At 45.5% G+C, this 20,500-nt stretch overlaps 1 protein-coding gene across 7 annotated transcripts in view; it reads right to left on the reverse strand.

Moving 5' to 3' along the window:
* Positions 1-20,500, reverse strand: part of CACNA1G (calcium voltage-gated channel subunit alpha1 G) — a 654,443-nt gene that overhangs the window by 109,910 nt on the left and 524,033 nt on the right. For all 7 annotated transcript variants that reach the window (XM_068263037.1, XM_068263036.1, XM_068263035.1 and 4 more), the window contains 3 exons: positions 9,075-9,260; positions 7,422-7,536; positions 3,516-3,671 (listed from right to left, as the gene is read on the reverse strand). In XM_068263037.1, the coding sequence (XP_068119138.1) occupies positions 3,516-3,671; positions 7,422-7,536; positions 9,075-9,260 (457 nt within the window). The remainder of the gene's footprint in view (positions 1-3,515; positions 3,672-7,421; positions 7,537-9,074; positions 9,261-20,500) is intronic.

A 20,500-nucleotide genomic window follows, 5' to 3' on the forward strand; every position in this document is an offset into this window, starting at 1 on the left:
TCATTTGGGGTGACCGACACGTCCAACTACAGAATAAACAGGATCGTTCCATGATGAGTCCGGGGGTAGCGGGGGAGTCCACAGGCAGGGATCCTGTGTGGTCCTTACGTGGGAGGCTCCAGCTGTGTTACCATAAAGTGGATTCCGGGACAGACATATTGAATGGAAACTTACTCTGAGCATAGCATCGCGTTGCCAATGTCACTTTTATCTTCAGCTATTTCTATGTGGTTTTCACATTGCACTTTTGTGACAAAATGTTATGTAGAGGTTTACAGCCACAAGAGGGTGCTGTGTACAATAATATGCATTAACCTCCCTGGTGTTCAATTTCCCCAGGTTTTCTGTGCAAAAAGTGATCTAATTAACCTTCATAACCTTTTTTTTTTGCTGTAACTTGCCAAAATGTGTCAAGCAAGGGTCTAGTATACAGCGCAGGAGGGTATTGACGTGTATATCTGTCAATACCGCCAGGGAGGTGGCCTTGCTTCTTGATAAAAATGGACTTAGAGGGTGGGTGAGGTGGGATGGCCAAGGTTAATAAAGATCTGTGCATTTGTAGACAAGGGTTGTTGTTTTTTGGGACAAACTGCATGGTCCCCCTTCCCCCTAAAGCAGTGATCTGCAAACATGGCTCATCAGCTGTTAAGGAACTACAAGTCACACAATGCATTTGCCTTTATGAATCATGACTGTAGCTGTCAGACTCCTGCAATGCATTGTGGGACTTGTAGTTCCTTAAAGAGAACCCGAGGTGTGTTTAACCACTTGCCGACCGCACGCTTATACCGTGCGTCGGCAAAGTGGCAGCTGCAGGACCAGCGACGCAGTACTGCGTCGCCAGCTGCAGGCTGATTAATCAGGAAGCAGCCGCTCGTGCGAGCGGCTGCTTCCTGTCAAATCACGGCAGGGGGCTCCGTGAATAGCCTGCGGGCCGCCGATGGCGGCTCGCAAGCTAAATGTAAACACAAGCGGAAATAATCCGCTTTGTTTACATTTGTACGGCGCTGCTGCGCAGCAGCGCCGTAAGGCAGATCGGCGATCCCCGGCCAATCAGCGGCCGGGGATCGCCGCCATGTGACAGGGGACGTCCTGTCACTGGCTGCACAGGACGGATAGCGTCCTGTGCAGCCCAGATCTCCCGGGGGAGAAGGTAGGAGAGGGAGGGGGGAGAATGTCGCCGCGGAGGGGGGCTTTGAGGTGCCCCCCCCGCAAAATGCCTGCAAGTAGGAGCGATCAGACCCCCCCTGCACATCATCCCCATAGGGGGGAAAAAAGGGGGGCGATCTGATCGCTCTGTGTGGCCGCGGATCTGTGCTGGGGGCTGCAGAGCCCACCCAGCACAGATCCAAACAAACAGCGCTGGTCCTTAAGGGGGGGTAAAGGGTGGGTCCTCAAGTGGTTAAAGAATGTTATCTGCATACAGAGGCTGGATCTGCCTATACAGCCCAGCCTCTGTTGCTATCCCAAACCCCACTAAGGTCCCCCTGCACTCTGCAATCCCTCATAAATCACAGCCGTGCTGTGAGGCTGTGTTTACATCTTTAGTGTCAGTCTCAGCTGCTCCCCCGCCTCCTGCATAGCTCCGGTCCCTGCCCCCGTCCCTTCCCTCCAATCAGCAGGGAGTGAAGGGATGCAGGCGGGGACTGGAGTTCTGCAGGAGGCGGGGAGAGCAGCAGACTGACACTATAGAGATAAACACAGCCAGCTCTGACAAGCTGTTTGCAATCCCTCATAAATCACAGCCACGCTGCTGACAAACAGCTTGTCAGAGCTGGCTGTGTTTATCTCTATAGTGTCAGTCTGCTGCTCTCCCCGCCTCCTGCAGAACTCCAGTCCCCGCCTGCATCCCTTCACTCCCTGCTGATTGGAGGGAAGGGACGGGGGCAGGGACCGGAGCTATGCAGGAGGCGGGGGAGCAGCTGAGACTGACACTAAAGATGTAAACACAGCCTCACAGCACGGCTGTGATTTATGAGGGATTGCAGAGTGCAGGGGGACCTTAGTGGGGTTTGGGATAGCAACAGAGGCTGGGCTGTATAGGCAGATCCAGCCTCTGTATGCAGATAATATTCTTCAAACCCACCTCTAGTTCTCTTTAACAGCTGTAGAGCCAAGTTTGCAGATCAGTGCCCTAAAGCATACCTGAAGTGACATGTGACCTGATGAGATAATCATATATGCATATAGTACTACCCCTTCTAAGAAATGATATGAAGTACAGCAAGAGCTAAACAACTTGAGTTGGTATCTATTCAACTGTGCTTTGTCCAATTCAGTCAGGTTTCCTGAAAAGTAAATAGAAGCTTAAAGACAGATAAGTGTCAGGGAGAAGGGATATAAGGTTTTACTGCAGGAAAATTCAATGGGTCATTACTTCTGTATCCTTTTCAGCTTAAAAGACCACCCTAGCTAAAAAAAGTAAACAGTTAAAATTTGGCAAAACTGACAGCAGGTGAGTGCCACATCCAGCTGGACAGCCCTGACCAAGATCACACAATTTTATAGGAAACAAACACAATTCTGTTGGTGATTTTATCAGATTGAGTAGTAATTACGTAATTTCTGAGCAAGCTCTAATTGAGAAGCCACGTATGAAAAGTGCATCTAAGTACACAATGAAATAGTTTGTAGAAACACCTACAGCAGGGATATTTTGAAGTGATTGTTTTACGTGTAACTTTATTAGTCTTTCACATTGGTGAATAGCAATTTTGGCCTACTCTTCTTTACAACATTGCTTCAGCTCTTTGAGGTTTGCGACCTGATGCTCATCACTCTAAAGGTCCCACCACTAAATTCCCATGAGGTTGAAGTCTGGACTTTGGATCATTGCAGCACCTTGATTTTTTTTCATCCATTCTGTTGATTTGCTGGTGTGCTTGGCCCCATTATTCTGTTGCATGACCCATTTTGAGCTAAGCTTTAGCTGTTGCACAGATGTCCTCAATTTTGACTCTAGAATCCTTTGGTACGCAGAGGAGTTCATGTTTGGCTTAGTGACTGCAAGCTGTCCAGGTCCTGTGGCTGCAAAACAAGCCCAAATCATCAGCACTCCACCACCGTGATTCACAGTTGGTATGAGCTGTTTGTGGTGATATGCTGTGTTTGGTTTTTCGGCAAATGTGGAGCTGTGCATTAAATCAAAAAACATCTCCAGAGGACATTGTTCCAAAAGTCTTGTGGTTTGTTTAAAAGCAACTTTGCATACCCAAGGTCTGTAAAGGTGATTTGTAGCTCCTGATTTTTCCATTTCCTCCGAGCATTGCAAGATCTGACTGATGGGATGAATTTGGTGGGATGATTGACAACAGTCTTGAATATTTTCCACTTGTGAATAACCTTTCCCAGACTGATTGGCAGCAACAGTTGTTAGTCTAAGATCATTTCTGATGTCTTTCTCCTCAGCATTGTGTTAACACACATCTGAATACTCAAGACCAGCACACTGCCTAGACTTCTTTTATAGTGGTGGTCCCCCAATTAATCTAGAATATTTGATATAAAAGCCTTACCTCGGTTTGGAACCCCTCCACAAGGATGGCCACCAGCAGGTTAAACAGGACGTAGTTTCCAAATGTCATCAGGGCGATGAAATACAGAGCTGCCCAAGACGATGTTGAAGCCATCCCGTTATACAGAACTTTATTCCAATCTTCCTGTGTTAAAATCTACAAAAGATCACATAATCAGTTCATATTCTCACACTCTAGATCCACAGTACAGCCTAGCAATGGGTAAAAGTAGAGCGAGTACCATAGTAAAAATTTCAAACCCTGTTTGGGTAATTTCACACTATAGCAAGAACTGCTGAAAGGTTAGTGTATTAGTGTTGGAACTACTGCAGTTACCTGTATTTGTACCCAGGGTGAAACTTTATTTGTAGAAAGTCAAGGTTGGCCTGGATTTGTTAAAGCAATTTCCTACTGTGGGCACTGCACATGGCTACAGGGACGTATCTGGGGGGGGGGGGGGGGGGGGGGGGAGGGGGCAGGCGGGTATCTTGCCCCAGGCGCAATTTGTTGAATTCTTAAAAAGACTGCAAAATTTGGATGGGGAATGGCAATTTAGGCGCCAAAACCTGATCTTTAGGTGCCATACCTGACCTTTAGGTGCCAAAACTGGATGGGGAATGGCAGTTTAGGCATCAAAACCTGACCTTTAGGAGCCAAAACCTGACCTTGCCCCAGGCGCAACTTGGTCTAGATCCGTCCCTGCATGGCTAAAGATTGCTCCATAACCCCTGAGGCCCAGTGCACACCAAAAACCTCTAGCAGATCTGCAAAACGCTAGAGGTTTTTGAAGCAGATTTCAGAGCAATTCTAGGCATGTCTAGAGAGTTTTTCTAGACATGCCTAGCATTTTTTGGAGCGCTTTTGTGTAGCACATTTCATATATTGTTCCAGTAAAGCTGTTACTGAAGAGCTTCTGTAACAAAAACGCCTGGAAAACTGCTCTGATCTAGAGCTTTTCAGAGCGGTTTGAGCTTTTGCTATACTTTACATTGAGGCAGAAACGCCTCTGCAAACCGCAAAAATGCTGCAGGAGCCACGTTTGCGGTTTGCTAAAAACCTCAAACCGCCGGTGTGCACCATCCCATTGAGATACATTAGCCAAGCGTTTTCACAGGCGGCAGCGGTTTTGAAAACGCTGCCAAAAACGCTTGGTGTGCACCAGGCCTAACTCATGAACCTCTTCAGGCTGGGTTGATACTACACCACAGCCACATCGTGGACAGTCACAGTCGATCCAATGTACAATCTGCTGTGTCCGTCCACATCTGTCAGATTCCATTGTATCGGACATGTACCTAAGGTACATTTAAAAGTTTCTGATCTCCTAACAAATTTAGTATAATACTAAAGACAATTTGAGTAAACTCAATGCACTTTCTCTCAATGTTTTTTTTTTTAAAGAGGCACAGTAGTGATATATATATATATATATATATATATATATATATATATCCACATATATAGATATCAGGATATCCACTTTTACAGTAAATATCCTAGTTTCAGCATCAGAAACACTTCCTAGAGCTATGTATAGCTGTATATTGGTGTGTAACCCCTCCTCCCAGGGATGCTTAGCCTAGGCTGTTTATTATATAGAATCCACCCCTGAGCATTCTGGGAGACCAGAGATATTTTCTGCTGGCTTTAGAACGGTCAGTAAGGCTGTAACACACTATGAGCGCTTTCTGAGTGATTTTTAATAAACACTCCCATTACTTGCATTAAATCGCTGTAAAATCACAGTTAGGGCTGTAACCCACTAGAGCGATTTTTTTTAAACGCTTAGGGAGCAATTCAAAGCGCTAGTGATTTCCCTAAACGCTCAGCTAATGGTAATGGATGGGCCAAATTCCACCGGAGCGATTGCGATTAGCAAAATCGCAAGCACGGGACATGCAGCATTTTTGAATGTAAAGTATATAAACGCTGGCGTAATCGCTCATGAATCGCTACACAGATTGATTTTGCTAGCGTTTTTAAATTACCGTACACTGTAAAAAATTAATTGAAAAGACCAATCAGAATTAAAAACGCTAATTGTAAATCACTACACAATCGCTAGCAAAACGCTTACACTTTTTAAAATCGCAAGAAACCGCTCATGAAATTGCTTACAACATGCTCATTAAAAACGCTAACGATTGTGATTAGTGATAGCGCTTTGTAGTGGAACCAGGCCTAAAATCGTGGTAAAATTGCTGTGATCCTGAATCTTACTAAATTATTTTACCGTGATTTTAGTGAAAGTCAAAGGGAGCATTCTTTACAAAAATGCTCAGAAAGCGCTAATGGTCAGAAAAGCACTCAGAAAGCATTCATAGTGTGTCTGCAGCCACAACGAACAATCTGCAGAGAACACCTGCCAGTACTAAGTATGCTGTAAGTAAATCAGGGAGAGGAAAGATTTTACAATGGGCAAACACTAACTATATAGTTTATAAATGAATATTGCAAAAAAAAAAAAAAAAAAAGCAATTTTATTATATACCAGTAATTTTCTCTACAGTTCCTCTTTAAAGCACCAAAGGTAAAAAGTTCACGATATCCAGATCAGATATGTGAAAAAGTCATTGTCCCTTTAGTCACTCAATGAACCAATTATTCAATGAACCAATTATTCAAATTTCCCAAATAGAGGGTAAAATTAGATTAGGCACATGCCGGTTTGATTGCTGCCAGCCCTGCAGAATCTAAAAACTACTTAACGAAAACCCTCCCAGCAATTGCCTAACAGGCCTGGCCAAACAGCACACAATGCCAAGATCTAATGAAATTCCACAAAGATCATTACTGAAATGTATCTAATAATGCCTAGTACACACCATACAATTTTCTGTTAGGCTGGGAATACACGGCTCGATTCTGAGTCATTTAGATGGCTCGATAGATCATTTCCGACACGTCCGATCTCCTGCCCAATCGATTCTGCGCTCGATTTTGCATTTGGGACAATGGAAATAGATAAGAAAAACAGGCGGAAGATGAGAATTGCCCGCAGAATCGAGCGGCAAAAACCATCGAGCGACAGAATCGACCCATGTATTCCCAGCATTAGATTTTTCAGATAGATTTTCTGCATAATTCTGGGTACATACGTTACAGTTTTTCGTGCGATAGATGGATCAGATAGATCAAATCCATCAAGTTCGATATTGCTCCCGACCGTTTCCGCGCTCGGGAGGGGGGGGGGGGGGGGGCGGGGGCAGAGGGGGATGTTACTTACTTATGGCCCACAAGCACCAGGGGTTCATTTTTACTGTTGGCAGGTGATGTAGCTGCTGCATGGTTTTTGGCAGTTGGAAACAGCTGCAAACAGCTATTTCCCACAATGCAACAAGGTTCACAGACAGGAAACTGCCAGGAGTACCACGGTACTAAGGCAGGAAACACACTTGACTTTTTTCATACACGTTTTCTGCACAGAAAAACTGAGAACCCATGTTAATCAATGGGATAGTTCACACTTAATGTGTTTTTCGCACACAGAAAAAAAACAGACATTCTGCATGATTTTGTCAGTTTTATGTATCAATTACATAAGCTGCTGAAAAAAAACGCACGCGGTTTTCTGAAAATAAACACACTCGATGTGCAGAAAACGTACGCAGAAAAATGCGTGCAGATAACTGAAAGACAAGTGTGTTCCCTGCCTCACAGTCTCATGAGGGGTTTCACCACAATATCAGTCATACAGCGCCCCCTGATGGTCTGTGAAAAGGAATAGATTTCTCATGTAAAAGGGGGTATCAGCTACTGATTGGGATAAAGTTCAATTCTTAGTCGGAGTTTCTCTTTAAAGGGTGTAAAATAGAAATGTTACTCCTGTCCAGGGCCTGATCCAATGACCCTCCATTCTCCATGGAGTTACCCCTTGACTGGGTGTTCATATTTGGAGGTTGGTACCTGAAAAACAGTCACTGTGGCCCAGAGAAGAGAGTCAAAGTTCTTCCTGTCCGGAAGGGTGTCTCCGTCTCTCTCAGATGCAAATTTGCAGCCGAACAGATGCATCCCTAAAATGCTGCAAAACACAAACATACAAATATAACAGTTAAAAATCCATTCATTAGATAAATACCCTAGTGCAAGAATAAATAAAATCTGTGTAGTTCTCATATATTCAAGTCATAGTTGAATTATGTCAGTGGCCCTGTTGGTCCTGCCTTGGTTTGGGCTCTCCCAGGGGGAGGAGCCTAAGGATGCATACACATGCCCAACTGGTGTCGTCTGTCAGGGATCAGGAGCTGATCCCCTGGCCGGCTGTGCACACTTGTGTAAGCTGTGTAGCTGAGGACGCGCTGGGTTGCTATGCAGGAGGATGATGAGTGGTACGTGTGTGACGTCACGTGGTAGGCAAGGGAGAGGCACAAACAATGGGATTGGCAGGGGCATCAGTGTCACTGGGGCTGAGTAGATCTATCCGGTGGGTTGGGCGTCGGGGGTCGTCAGGTGCCGTACACACGCATGATTGTCAGCTGAGGCCATCTCAGCCGACTTGCGTCAGGTGTGTGTATGAGGCTTTAGTGGCTACAGGTCTTCACCAGAGCAACCCCCAAGGGATGATGAGCCACTGCCCACCACGTTGCTGTCTGGAAGCCACCAGGCCATGGTCCCAGGAATTACACTATCAGTGATGGAAAGAACAGGAAGGTGAACCCCCCAGCAGGAACGGCTCCAGCCAGACTGACTACTAGTCGAATGGACAGGGAATAGACAGGTAACAGACAATGGAGTGGACTGGAAAGGAGCAAAAGGACAGACAGTGGTCTGGCATGGTGTACTGAATAGGACAGACAATGGACTGAGCTGGTGTAGCTGAGGTCCTGGTAGGCTGCGGGCTGGACCGAAAAGACAGACTGACCGTCATGCTGGAATGGCAAAAACAAGGTGGATTGGGCAGGAAAGGACAGACTGACAGACCAACAGCAAACAGGACAGGAACCACAGTGTGGATACAAAGCCCAGCTAAATAGCTGCACTGGCGCTGTGTCTTGCCCCCCCCCCCCCCCCCCTCCACAGAAAAGGATGGGGGTGCAGCACACTCTCCTCTGAAGTCCCCGGGGAGGTTCACGTGGTTGGATCGAGGTGCGGGTGAAAATAACAAAGCACACTTGAGTTAGGCAGAAACTGCAAAATACAAAGCCTAATATGCCAGAGCATTTGCCCAAGAAAGTGTTCCTGCTGGTCTCTGTCTTCAGGGTCCCTCTCATTCCAAGTTCAACAAGGCTTTTGTCTACAGCATTCCAGAAGTTCATCTTGCTCTGAACATGGCCATCTAAACTGGGCATGTGCAAGTTCAGAACTGCACATGCCCAGTAAAAGAAAGTGCTTGTGCACACCTTCTTTCATGCCGGCATGATCACTTCCTTTTACTGGGCATGCTCGGTTTGAAACTCACACACGCCCAGTTCAAACACACTTGTTTATAGATACATGATTAAAGTTACGTTTAATACTACCTCTCTTTTGAAACCCCTTTTTGTGATCTTTTTTACTTTCTGTATAAGGTGGATACAATGGAATAGTTTTTGTTTGAATATATATAGTGATAATGAGCACCTGAAGATGAAGATGAAGAGCATCAGCAGCATGCAGAAGGTGGCCACGTTGTCCATTGTCTTCATCAGGACCACAAGCTGGCGCTGTAGTGCTGGCATGAACCGCACCAGTTTCAGGACCCTCATCAGGCGAAATGTTCGGAGGACTGAAAGACCCCCACCCTGCTGGCCAACGATCTCCCACACGCTGCAAAAAGAAAGCAAGGGTCAGTAAACAACAGTTCCATGGATGCACGGGCATCATCATACTGTTCAGAATTCAAGGGGCGGGGCACGGACAGAACCATCTAAGTCAGGCATGGGCAACCTCGGCCCGCCAGCTGTTACGGAACTACAAGTCCCACAAAGCATTGCAGCCACAGCCACAGTCATGACTCAAACGCAAATGCATTGTGGGACTTGTAGTTCCGTAACAGCTGGAGGGCCAAGTTTGCCCATGCCTGATCTAAGTGAACTGCGCCTTGAAGGTATGGAAGTCCTTGTTACAGGGATGGGCTCCTGACAGGATTAGCTGCATGCTTGTTTCAGGTGTGTGGTTCCGACACTACTGATGCCAGAATGATCAACAGGACTGCCAGGCAACTGGTATTGTTTAAAAGGAAATAAACATGGCAACCACTATATGCATTTCACTTAAGGTTCCCTTTAAACACAACTGAAGCGAGAGAGATATGGAAGCTGCCATATTTATTTCCTTTTAATCAATACCAGTTGCCTGGCTGTCCTGCTGATCCTCTCCCTCTAATACTTTTAGCCATGGACCCTGAACAAGCATGCAGCAGATCAGGTACTCTGGCTCAGCTGACTCAGGTTTTACTGGATTAGCCATATGCTTGTTCCAGGGTTTTGACTCAGACACTACTTCTGCCAGAAGATGAACTGGGCTGCCAGGCAACTGGCATTATTTACAAGAAAATAAATATGGCAGCCTCCATATCTTTCATCTCGGGTTCCCTTTAATCAAGCTACAGCATTAAAAATCAAACTGGCAATGGTATCTAAACCAGTTGCGATCGTATTTATGAAAAAATCCACTCCGCCGATCATGCGATTGTACAGGGCCAACTGGAAAAACCTGATTGAAAATATGATTGTTCACTGAAAATTGTACTGTTAATCCACACCTTGACATACACCTTTTTAGATCTTTGAAATTCAAGCAATTTTCTTGATTGATTTTACTGTTCAAAAAAAATTTAAATAAATCAGAAACAAACCAATCTGCCATACACTATTCAATTTTTTTTCTAAAAATTGATTAGAATTTTCCAGTAATATTTGTCTATATAAATGGCTTGTTTTGATCCCCCACAAGGATGGGATTGAAGCAGGTCATAGAATTCTACCATCCGCGCTGCGGAACAAGTACAAAGCTGAGTGTGTTAAAGGGGAGCTGAAGTGAGAGGGAAATATGGACACTGCAATATTTATTTCCTTTTAAATGATGCCTGTTGCCTGGCTATAGTGCTGATTCTCTGCCTCTAACACTTATGCTGCATAAACACTAGCGACTATGGTCGTTTGAAATAGCTCATTAACGATCGTTCCGCTGACAATCGGGGAAAGACCTTTACCCAACGATCATTAACACGAACGACAAAAGAACGACATCGGTAAGATGGAAATATCCAACCTGAAGGATCGTATCTACCGATAATCGTTACAAAACTATAGTGTGTACAGACATCGGCCGAGAACGATCGTTACAAGGGCCAATGCGCCTGCGTTGAATTCTGCCCAGCTTCAGTACTTCCTGTGTAGCGCGGCCGTAAAGATTGTTACATTGCTCATTTCAATTAAACTTTGTTTTTTCAAGTTAACAATCATATATTTGTATCTATTTTAACTCCATGTCAGTGGGTTTTTTTTTATTTTATATAAATATGTACGTAACATTTCCTTCTGATCGTTCATTTCTGCGAGAACGATCGTTAAAATGTGTATGATGATCGCTGCATCCCATCGTTGCATTCCTATCTTTCCAATATCGTTCGTCTGGTAACTATCGTTCCTTGCAAACGATAGTTATCGCAAGTGTGTACGAAGCATTAGTCTTAGGCCCTAAACAAGCATCAGATGTTTCTGACTGAAGTGTGACTGGATTAGCTGCATGCTTATTTCAGGAGTGTGATTCAGACACTACTGTTGCATGAAAGATCAGCAGGATAGCCAGGCAACTGGTATTGTTTTTAAAAGTAAATAAACATGGCAGCCTCCATATCCCTCTCGCTTTAGGTGTACTTTAACTGCTTGCCGATGGGCGCGCCGCGACGGCAGCCCCAGGACCGCCTTCCGCTGATCGGCATAAGGTCCATGGGGCTCGCAGTGCAGGAGATCGTGCGCATTAGCGAGCGCATCTCCACTAGGTAGGCGTAGCTCTGCTCCGCCTTCAGCCTCCCAGCGCCGCTCGGAGACTGTTAGATGGCGAAACCGTACAGAGTACAGCGCTGCGATCTACAGTGTGGCACGGCTGTCCCCTCCAGGGGATCAGAGGTGGTCGGCTGTCATAGGCTGGAGCCAGTGCTTGGCTGGCGGGGGGAGGGGTGGGTTTTAGAGAAAAAAAAAAAAAGGACATTTATTTAAAAATAAAAATATTTATATAAAAACACAAACACTGGGGGGAGCGGTCAGCCCCCACTAACAGAGAGCTCTGTTGGTGGGGAGAAAGGGCGGGGGGAATCACTTGTGTGCTGTGTTGTGCGTCCCTGCGGCGAGGCCTTAAAGCAGCAGTGGCCATTTTTAAGCAAATTGGCCTGGCCTTTAGGGGGGTTTAATCCTTAAGAGGTTAAGCAGCTGATCCACTTTGTCCTCACAAACAACTACTTCATGCTTGAGGGCATATTCACAGTGGTAGAATGCGTTGTATTGCCACGTTAAAGTCGCAACACAGCATTACAACGTAACGCCCCAAAAAAGTGGTAACACACATTAGCGCTGTGTTACCGTCAGATACAGTCAGTGAAAAGTATGCTTTCCTGTACCTGGTAACGTTTGCATTTAGAAGTAACGCACTGCAAGCACTGTGTTATCATAGCACTACACGTCACAATGCTAACATCACACTGTGAACACCCCATAAGATTAGCATTGCAGTGGGGTAAACTGCATTATAAGACTGTATACCCCAGCTCTGCAGCGTCCCACTGTGAACAGTGAAAATTGTAATGTTAATCCACACCTTGACATACACCTTTTTAGATCTTTGAAATTCAAGCAATTTTCTTGATTGATTTTACTGTTCAAAAAAAATAAAAATAAATCAGAAACAAACCAATCTGCCATACACTATTCAATTTTTTTTCTAAAAATTGATTAGAATTTTCCAGTAATATTTGTCTATATAAATGGCTTGTTTTGATCCCCCACAAGGATGGGATTGAAGCAGGTCATAGAATCCTACCATCCGCGCTGCGGAACAAGTACAAAGCTGAGTGTGTTAAAGGGGAGCTGTACCTGGTAACGTTTGCATTTAGAAGTAACGCACTGCAAGCACTGTGTTATCATAGCACTACACGTCACAATGCTAACATCACACTGTGAACACCCTATAAGATTAGCATTGCAGTGGGGTAAACTGCATTATAAGACTGTATACCCCAGCTCTGCAGCGTCCCACTGTGAACATAGCCTGACAGTGACTAGAGATGGTCACTGGGTTGCTAATAAGTTCAGTTTGCATACAAATTTAAAGCAAACCTGTACTGAAAAAAAGACAAACATTTGATAGTTACCTCAGTATAAAGTAGCTTAAAGGACACCCGAGGCGAAACTAAACTAATGAAATAAACGATTGTATCAATCTTTCTTCTCCTAAAAATGACTATTTAAGATATTCCACAGTTTTATTTTATGTTTAAATCTACTTTTTAAGTTTATTGTTTTTGCTCAATGACACATTCATTTAAGTATGCTAGAGCTAAAATCTATGAGCCATTGGCCCCTTTTTATCTCTTTCCTGCTCTCAGAAGCCATTTTCTGCTAGGAAAGTGTTTTATAGTTGGAATTTCTTATCAGTGAGGGTCACACTGTAGTCACTTCCTGTCTGAGTCAGGACTGAGTCAGCCACTTACATACCTGATATTTAACCCTTTCAGGTAGAGAGAGAAAAAAAGCAACACAGCATAGTTATTTGTGTGCTAGGCACTGTACATACACATGTCTATCTCATCATGTCACATGTCACTTCGGGTATCCTTTAAGGATATTCCAGAGGCTTATCGATCCACCCAGGTGCCCAGCATTCCAGCGCAGGTTCCCTCTGAACACATGCGACAGGAGCATGTCAGATATGTTCTCGTGGTCATGCTACCGGCGTGCACCATATTGCACCTGTGCGACTACAACCGTGCAGTAGGCTGAAGCCTGCAGGCGCAGTATGTCCACACTCACGGAGGGGAGCACAGCCAACAAGAGAGTCCCGGCCAGCGGTGGTGGGTTCCAGGATGACATGGGAAGCTTCTGGAGCAAAAAGAGGGGCTTCCCACTGCTTAGGTAAGTATGTTTTTTTTACTTCAGTACAGGTTTGCTTTAGCGCAAACTGTATGCAGCTTGAAACTGGGGTCAATCAAATCCACTCCCTGCCGAGTTATAGTGGACAACATCACAAACACGGTGTCCATTAAATATGGCAACTCATCAGTGCACAGGAAGCCCATCTACAGTACCTCCCAATACCAGCCTCCACCCCAGCATACCCCCAGGTCACCAGATACCACTGCGTTCTGACCCAGAAGATTGGGGGGGGGGGGGGGGAGTCTACAACCATCAACAGCTGCATACATTCAGCACTAAGGTGAAAACTCCCGCCATACAAAGAGAATATAAAAGCAAACCTACAAGAAGCTACAACCTTTCATAACATAGGATGGCGTCTGTAAAGGAAACCACCCCAGGGCCCCTCCCCCCAGCCTGGCCTTCAGACAACCCCCTAACCTCAGACAGCAGGAAGCCGCGCCGTGAGTGTGCCAGCATTAACAATGGAGCTGAACTGCGCCAAAGCAAACGCCGCAAACTCTACAACCACACTGACAGTTCATCTCGCGTTACACACTCACAGGAAACCTCCCGATCCCTTTTACACTTGCCTTGCAAGTGTCTGTTGCATTATCCTATTTTACCAAAGGATAACGCAATGACAATACCGTTGGACTTCTGCAGCAAAGCAGTGGTGGCGGAATGCATGTGGGTCAATGGGCGATGCAGAAATGTTAATCCTAGAGACATACTTCCTGACCAGCAGGGACTACATGTCGAGTCTAGGGGCGGCAGGTGGCATGTGGAGGGCTATTACAGCACTATGCATATGACCCCGTCAGGGCAATCTGCCGCAGGGTCATATGAATGAAGTTTTCTGCATAGCGGTGCGATGCGAAGGGGGCGGAGCATTGCACTGCAATGGCCAGGTGTAAGGCCGACCTCAATGTCACAGAATTTTAAGCCTCGTACGCACACTAGATGAATCCAGCATGTGTACAGAAGCCCCAGGAACCAACAACCCACAACAGTATAGATAATCTTATGCATTATAACAAGTACAACAATCTCATCTACAGGCTAGATGTATGAACGCCACATATTCCCCTCTTGTTGCAAAAGCTCAAATATCAAGCATGCGAATATTCAATTATAACACAAAGCAACACAAGTTAACTTTATCACAAAAGTGTTATCCCTTATACTCATTTCCCCTCTGCAGGACCACCAGTATTATGTTAAAGTCACAGAGCTACACGGAGGACACAGAGACAGGAAGTGGGGAAAAATCTTGTGCACATGTACTAAAGCCGTAAAATGGGACCAGGGCAAAGCCGAAAAATGGCTCACCCTGCAAAAGTCCTGGCGGCGTTAATTACTAATTACTATTTCCCCTCTGGGCCACCGTGGACCCTATGGTAAGACCTTATATGGTTCCCAGTTATTGCCGATGGCCGAATTACGCTGTTTTTAAAGTAATTGGGGCACCGTCTTTTACCGACCGACCGCCGGTATGGCCGTAATTCACATTGTGGCCTATGGCAGCGCCTGGTGAGCCCAAACTTTCAGCGCTGTTTTTGCCTGTCTTAAAAAATCTCACCGATGGTGACACAGACAGCAATAAAACACTCTATATTCTTATACTTCTATTGCTTTTCCACATGATTCAATACATAAATTAAAAACAAAACATCTAGCATTAAAGACTTTCAGAAGCATCAGAAAAGCTTGTCAGAGGCAAAGCACAAGTAACTGAGTAGATGAGAGCTATTGCACGACCCGTGACTTTGTTCATGTATATGCAGATCCACCTAGGAGCGCTCCACCACAGCGAGATAATTGTAAGGCGAATTAGAGACTTACAGCGCGAGGTTCAGTTAAACGCTTCTTCGGCTTTCTTCCTGGGGAGATATTTGGATTACACAATCAAAGCTACTTGCCCTCATATAAACAGAGTGACGGCAATAAACACGATTGCTACAATGCAGTCTTCCGGGGATCTTCTAATCAGCCGAGAATTCTCTGTTATGCAATTAATTCCCCATAAAAATGACTAATTATACCATCAGGAGAAAAAAAATGCAGTTTTAACTTTCTAAGCTGAAAGTAAGCAAAGTAGTTTGAAAACAGCTCATGGCAACCATGGCAATCAATAAACCCAATTCCAGACGAATAACAAAAACATCTATTTGCACTCTGACGGCTCACTAATCTACTGTAAAACTCATAAAATAACCTGCTCACATGTTCACAATACTGACCAGCTATTAATCACAGTTCTTCAACTATTCAGTTATATGATGCTATGTGCAGTCAACAAGCAGCCACTGCATCTGTCACAGGCTGGGAATGGGGTGGGGTTTCCTGGCTGCCTGATGCTGTTTATCCCAACACTGGTCTTTGGGTGGAGCTGTGGAGCTCTGCTTCATAGAGGAATAGTCACTCCTTTTTGAATACTCAGATCCTATCCTGCATTGCAATGTTGAAACAGCAAACCAATTCAGCTGCTGTTAATTACTGGTGTCAGGAATCTGGAGGTTTGGATTGGCTAAAAGGTAAGATGCTGGGGACGCAAATTATTATATATTTTTTCAAAAAAACCTTTTTAAACAAAAAAAGGACAGTTAGCAATGTTGATAACATTTTCATTCATTGTGAAAATATGAAAGAGCCCCCACCTGCCTTACATTTTCTTACTGGCTGCCATAATTCACTTAAAACATTCATTAGCAAACATTTTGGGTGCCACTTATTGTCTGTACCCACTTTAAACTACAGGGAACGCCTGGGAACTTATTGGCAGGTCAGGTATCAAGCATGAATCCTGCAAAACTGTGGAAGCCACTAATAAATAATGAATACTTACCAATGGCGACCACACAAAAAACATGCAATATTGGCACTTTTATAAATGTTGCAAAAATATATGGTGATATTTTTGGCCTCACAAAATAGACCAAAAACCCTGAATTATGTGTTTGTACCCTGTGACATCTGGGTAGGCTGCTGTGGCCATTGTTACATCGCTAATAATTCTAAACTAACATGATATTTATAACCAGGCATCTAGACATACCTGCCAATACTCAAAAAATGGAAATCCCAATTCTGGGAAAACTACACCATCTTCTCCCAACACTTTCCAGACTTGTTTTTAGCTCATCATAGTTGTGTGAAGCCTTGCTAGAAGAAATTTAAGTCGAAGCAGTATAATTTAAAGTGAACCTAAAGCCACACAAAAAAAATGAGATGAACTCACCTGGGGCTTCCCTCAGCCCCCTGCAGCCGATCGGTGCCCAAGCAGCTCCACTCTGAGGCCAGGGGGCCGCAATAGCAGCAAAGGGGGCGATATACAGGCTGGGAACGCGAACAATCACTCGCGTTCCCATGCCTGTCGGCCGGTGACGGCCAAACCGGAAGTGTTCGCCGGCGGGTGCAGAGGCATTGGAGCGGAGCTGCGAGGGCACCGATCGGCTGCAGGGGGCTGAGGGAAGCCCCAGGTGAGTTCATCTCATTTTTTTTTGTGTGGCTTTAGGTTCACTTTAAGATCTTTACTGCCTCTGACTGAAGCCAATCCTGATGTCATTTCCTCCCTAAAGCTACCCATACACTGCGTCGATTCCCCACCGATATACAGCAGATTCGATCACTGTGATCGCATCTGCTGTGAAATCGATAACGCAAATTTTGACCGATCGATCAATTTCCATCCGAAATCGATTGATTCCATCGATCTGTCCCGGCGGAAGATTTTTTTCAATACGGCGACGACCGACGCAGCAATACATCACTTTTACAGCCGTCGCAAGTCCTCTGGGTCCCCGCTGTCTCTCACTTCTTCTGGCATCTTCTCTTCACTTCCGTCCTGTAAGAAAGCGAAGTTCAAATACAGGGCGCTCTACTGTTCCAACTTTCTGCTTGTGGCAGGGCGGGATAGGAAGTAAAAGGAAGATTGAGTATGCTGGAAGAAATGAGACTGCGGGGACCTATGGAATCGCACCAGTGGACAGGTAATGTATTGCGGCTGGCCAGGGGAGCAGAGGCAGCGAGCAGGCGGCAGCAGTTCCACAGGTTGTGAATCGATTTCATGCTGAAATCGATTCAAAAATCTGTTTGCAGCGTATGGGCAGCCATTAGATCCCGCTATCAGATTTGATCAGAGAGGGATCTATCTGTTGGTCGATCTGGTGGCAATCGACCAGTGTATGGCTGCCTTTAGTGCTTCTTTATACAGCACCTTCTATTATAATGTGATCTATTATACTTACCCCATGTCACGGACGGTTGCGGGGCCGCAGGCGCATCCTGTAACCGCCCGTGAAGAAAAGCGATCGCACTCGATTCTCTGCATCGATTGCGCTTCAAATCGATACAATCTGGGTTGAGTGTGTAGGGGCAGCTGAAGTCTTTTTTTCAGCAGAGAGATAGCACCAGCCCAACTGCTGGATGGCTCTTTTGATATGCTAATGAGCCTGGGCCCAGAGAGTCCCTGGCTTCAAGCTGTGCTGATGGCCCATCCATCAGGTATAGACCATGACAGAAGCAATCTAGTTGGGAGAAAAGCCAGACCCTCCGGCTCCCTCCCAGCAGGGGGGCTGACACCTAGCTAGCTGCCCCAAACTTCAAAGAGCCTTTGCCTGGGAATGACCTGCTATCAATCCCAGGGGTATCTCATATTCCATAAACTGCTATGTGTATCATATTTTCTGTGTTGCCAGGCTGGCAGACCCTCCAAACTAACAGAGCATGCTTGGCCCTATCTGGCGCTGGTTCTGAAGAAATTTCAGACCATTCTGAGGGAAAGACTGCCAGTTAGGCAGTTCGAAAGTGCCCTGCTGATACCACAAGGGTCCCACCCCTCATGTTTGGTATCAGGCTGCTGGGTAAATATTAGTAAATCTGCCCTGACCTGTACGGTTCTGTGAGATAGAGCCCATATATAATTAAGGTATGATTTCTGGTTCCCAGGACAAGGGGAGGACTCATCTCATGTTCTAAGGGGGTGTGTGGGCCCGCCCTCACTCCCTCCTACTGAATCAGGGGCATAAGAATGGCAGAGGACCCAAACTCAGTGTCCTCCACCCTGAAAACATCTTGAACTCATCGGTGCCAGCTTGAGGATATGCTGGCATCCACCTGGTCTGAACTCTGAACTTTGATTGAAACCCAGAACTCTGATTTTTCCCACTAAAGGACATCTTTCCAGGAACTAAGTATTTTTCTCCCTTCTTTTATTTTTTATACTGGCTATTACTGTTTTAATAATTGTTGATTTTAATAATTGTCTGTATATATTAATTATTTATATTGCTGTGAATAAAAGACTTCCTCCAAGTCATTCACTGTTCCGCTACCCTGCTTATCAGCACACACAGAACTGATCCCGGGTCTCTGAAGATACGCTACTGTTTGTTTGTTGTTGGCTAGACAGAATACCGTGTGTTTAACCGTTTTATTCGCAGGACTAGTCAGTCAGTAAATCGGGTCCACTGGCCCATACCAGTGGTGGTGGCAGATACCGTGGAATTGTGTGTACGTTGTAATTACCCGTGTCTCACAGGCTCCCTTCTGAGTTGTCTGCGGCTAATTCTTAACGGTTCCTGCGCATTGACTGCGACCAGAGTTCGCACGATCCGTGCGCTGGCACCGTTTAGAAGGCTAAGTGCGGTCGACCACTAGGGCTCCTGTGACACCCCACAATGGGGTAAAATGCCAAGGAACCCCTGCAGAGTACTCACGGAGCCCTGGTCGAGAAAGCCTGCTCTGGATGGTCCAGAGGCTTCCCAGATCCTCCTAGAGCCCACCACACTTGCCCAGCCATTCATGCACAGAGGAAAAAGCAGTGCACGAGTGGCTTTGTTCTACTTGGAATGTGCGGACCATATGCACACATGCCCAGTACAAGAACATATTTGACAAGCCCTTGTCAAATATGTTTAGCACACAGGTGTCAAACTCCAGTGTTTAGGATGGACTGAGAAAGAGAGGAATGTGTTCTACCTGATGGACCACAACCTCCCTGATTCAGACCCATCAATTAATTTGAGCTGTGTCAAAAATGTGTGAGGACCTCGGCCCTCGAAGAACCGGTTTGACATCCCTGGTTTAGCAAAACCCTGTGCTGGAACGGTGGGCTCAAGTATGGCGGAAGCCTCTGGACAATTCAGAGGCTTCATACTGAGGTAAGTATCTAATTTTTATTCTATAAATCACTATAAATGACTAGAGAAAGTTTGCTATAAAGTACAATTTTTCCCTTTGATAACTGTTATTGGCCAATGGCGGTAAATGGGGCATCTGATTGGACACTACACTGATGGGCCCTGACCAGTCTTCCAGTGGAGAGGCTGTTTGGTGGGAGGGGGGAAAATAAGTTTCAATAAGTATCCCATGAACTGGAGTTACGCCCCTGGTCCAGTAAGTCCATGTCTGCTGGGTCATCTATGTCCCCTGATGACCTCTAGCACAGAAGAACATTAGAAGAAAAGGTTCAGACTAAGGCCTTGCGCACGTGCTAGATGGTTCCTGATCAAAGCAGCTTATTGGGGAAGCCTCTGACGAGAATGTAGCGGATATACAGTGGTTCCAGTTCCGTTTGGTGAGTGGGGGAACCTGATTGTCATTATGCCATACTATTTCAGACCTTAGCGTCTCCCTTCAATAGGGTGGCCTCATCGCGGTGGGAGGGTCCAGTATGGAAAACTTTGCATGCAAACTGTTCTGGAAGCTAACATCCTCCATTCATTTTAATTTGGTGCATCTGTTTTGAATGCAGTATGTTTACTCTGTCTATAAATATGCTCTGCACACCTGTGCTGGTAGTCAGTCAGGTGCAGCCTGCTTTGGGAAGCACTGCCACCTCTCCGTGCTGTTTTTTCAGAGGTTAGTTCTCTAGTGCATAATTGTAGCATGGTTTGAATACAAGGTGTGTAGTTGCTTTACGGGGCTCTGCAC

This window comes from Hyperolius riggenbachi, chromosome 12, assembly GCF_040937935.1.
Source record: "Hyperolius riggenbachi isolate aHypRig1 chromosome 12, aHypRig1.pri, whole genome shotgun sequence".
Taxonomy (NCBI): Eukaryota; Metazoa; Chordata; class Amphibia; order Anura; family Hyperoliidae; genus Hyperolius; species Hyperolius riggenbachi.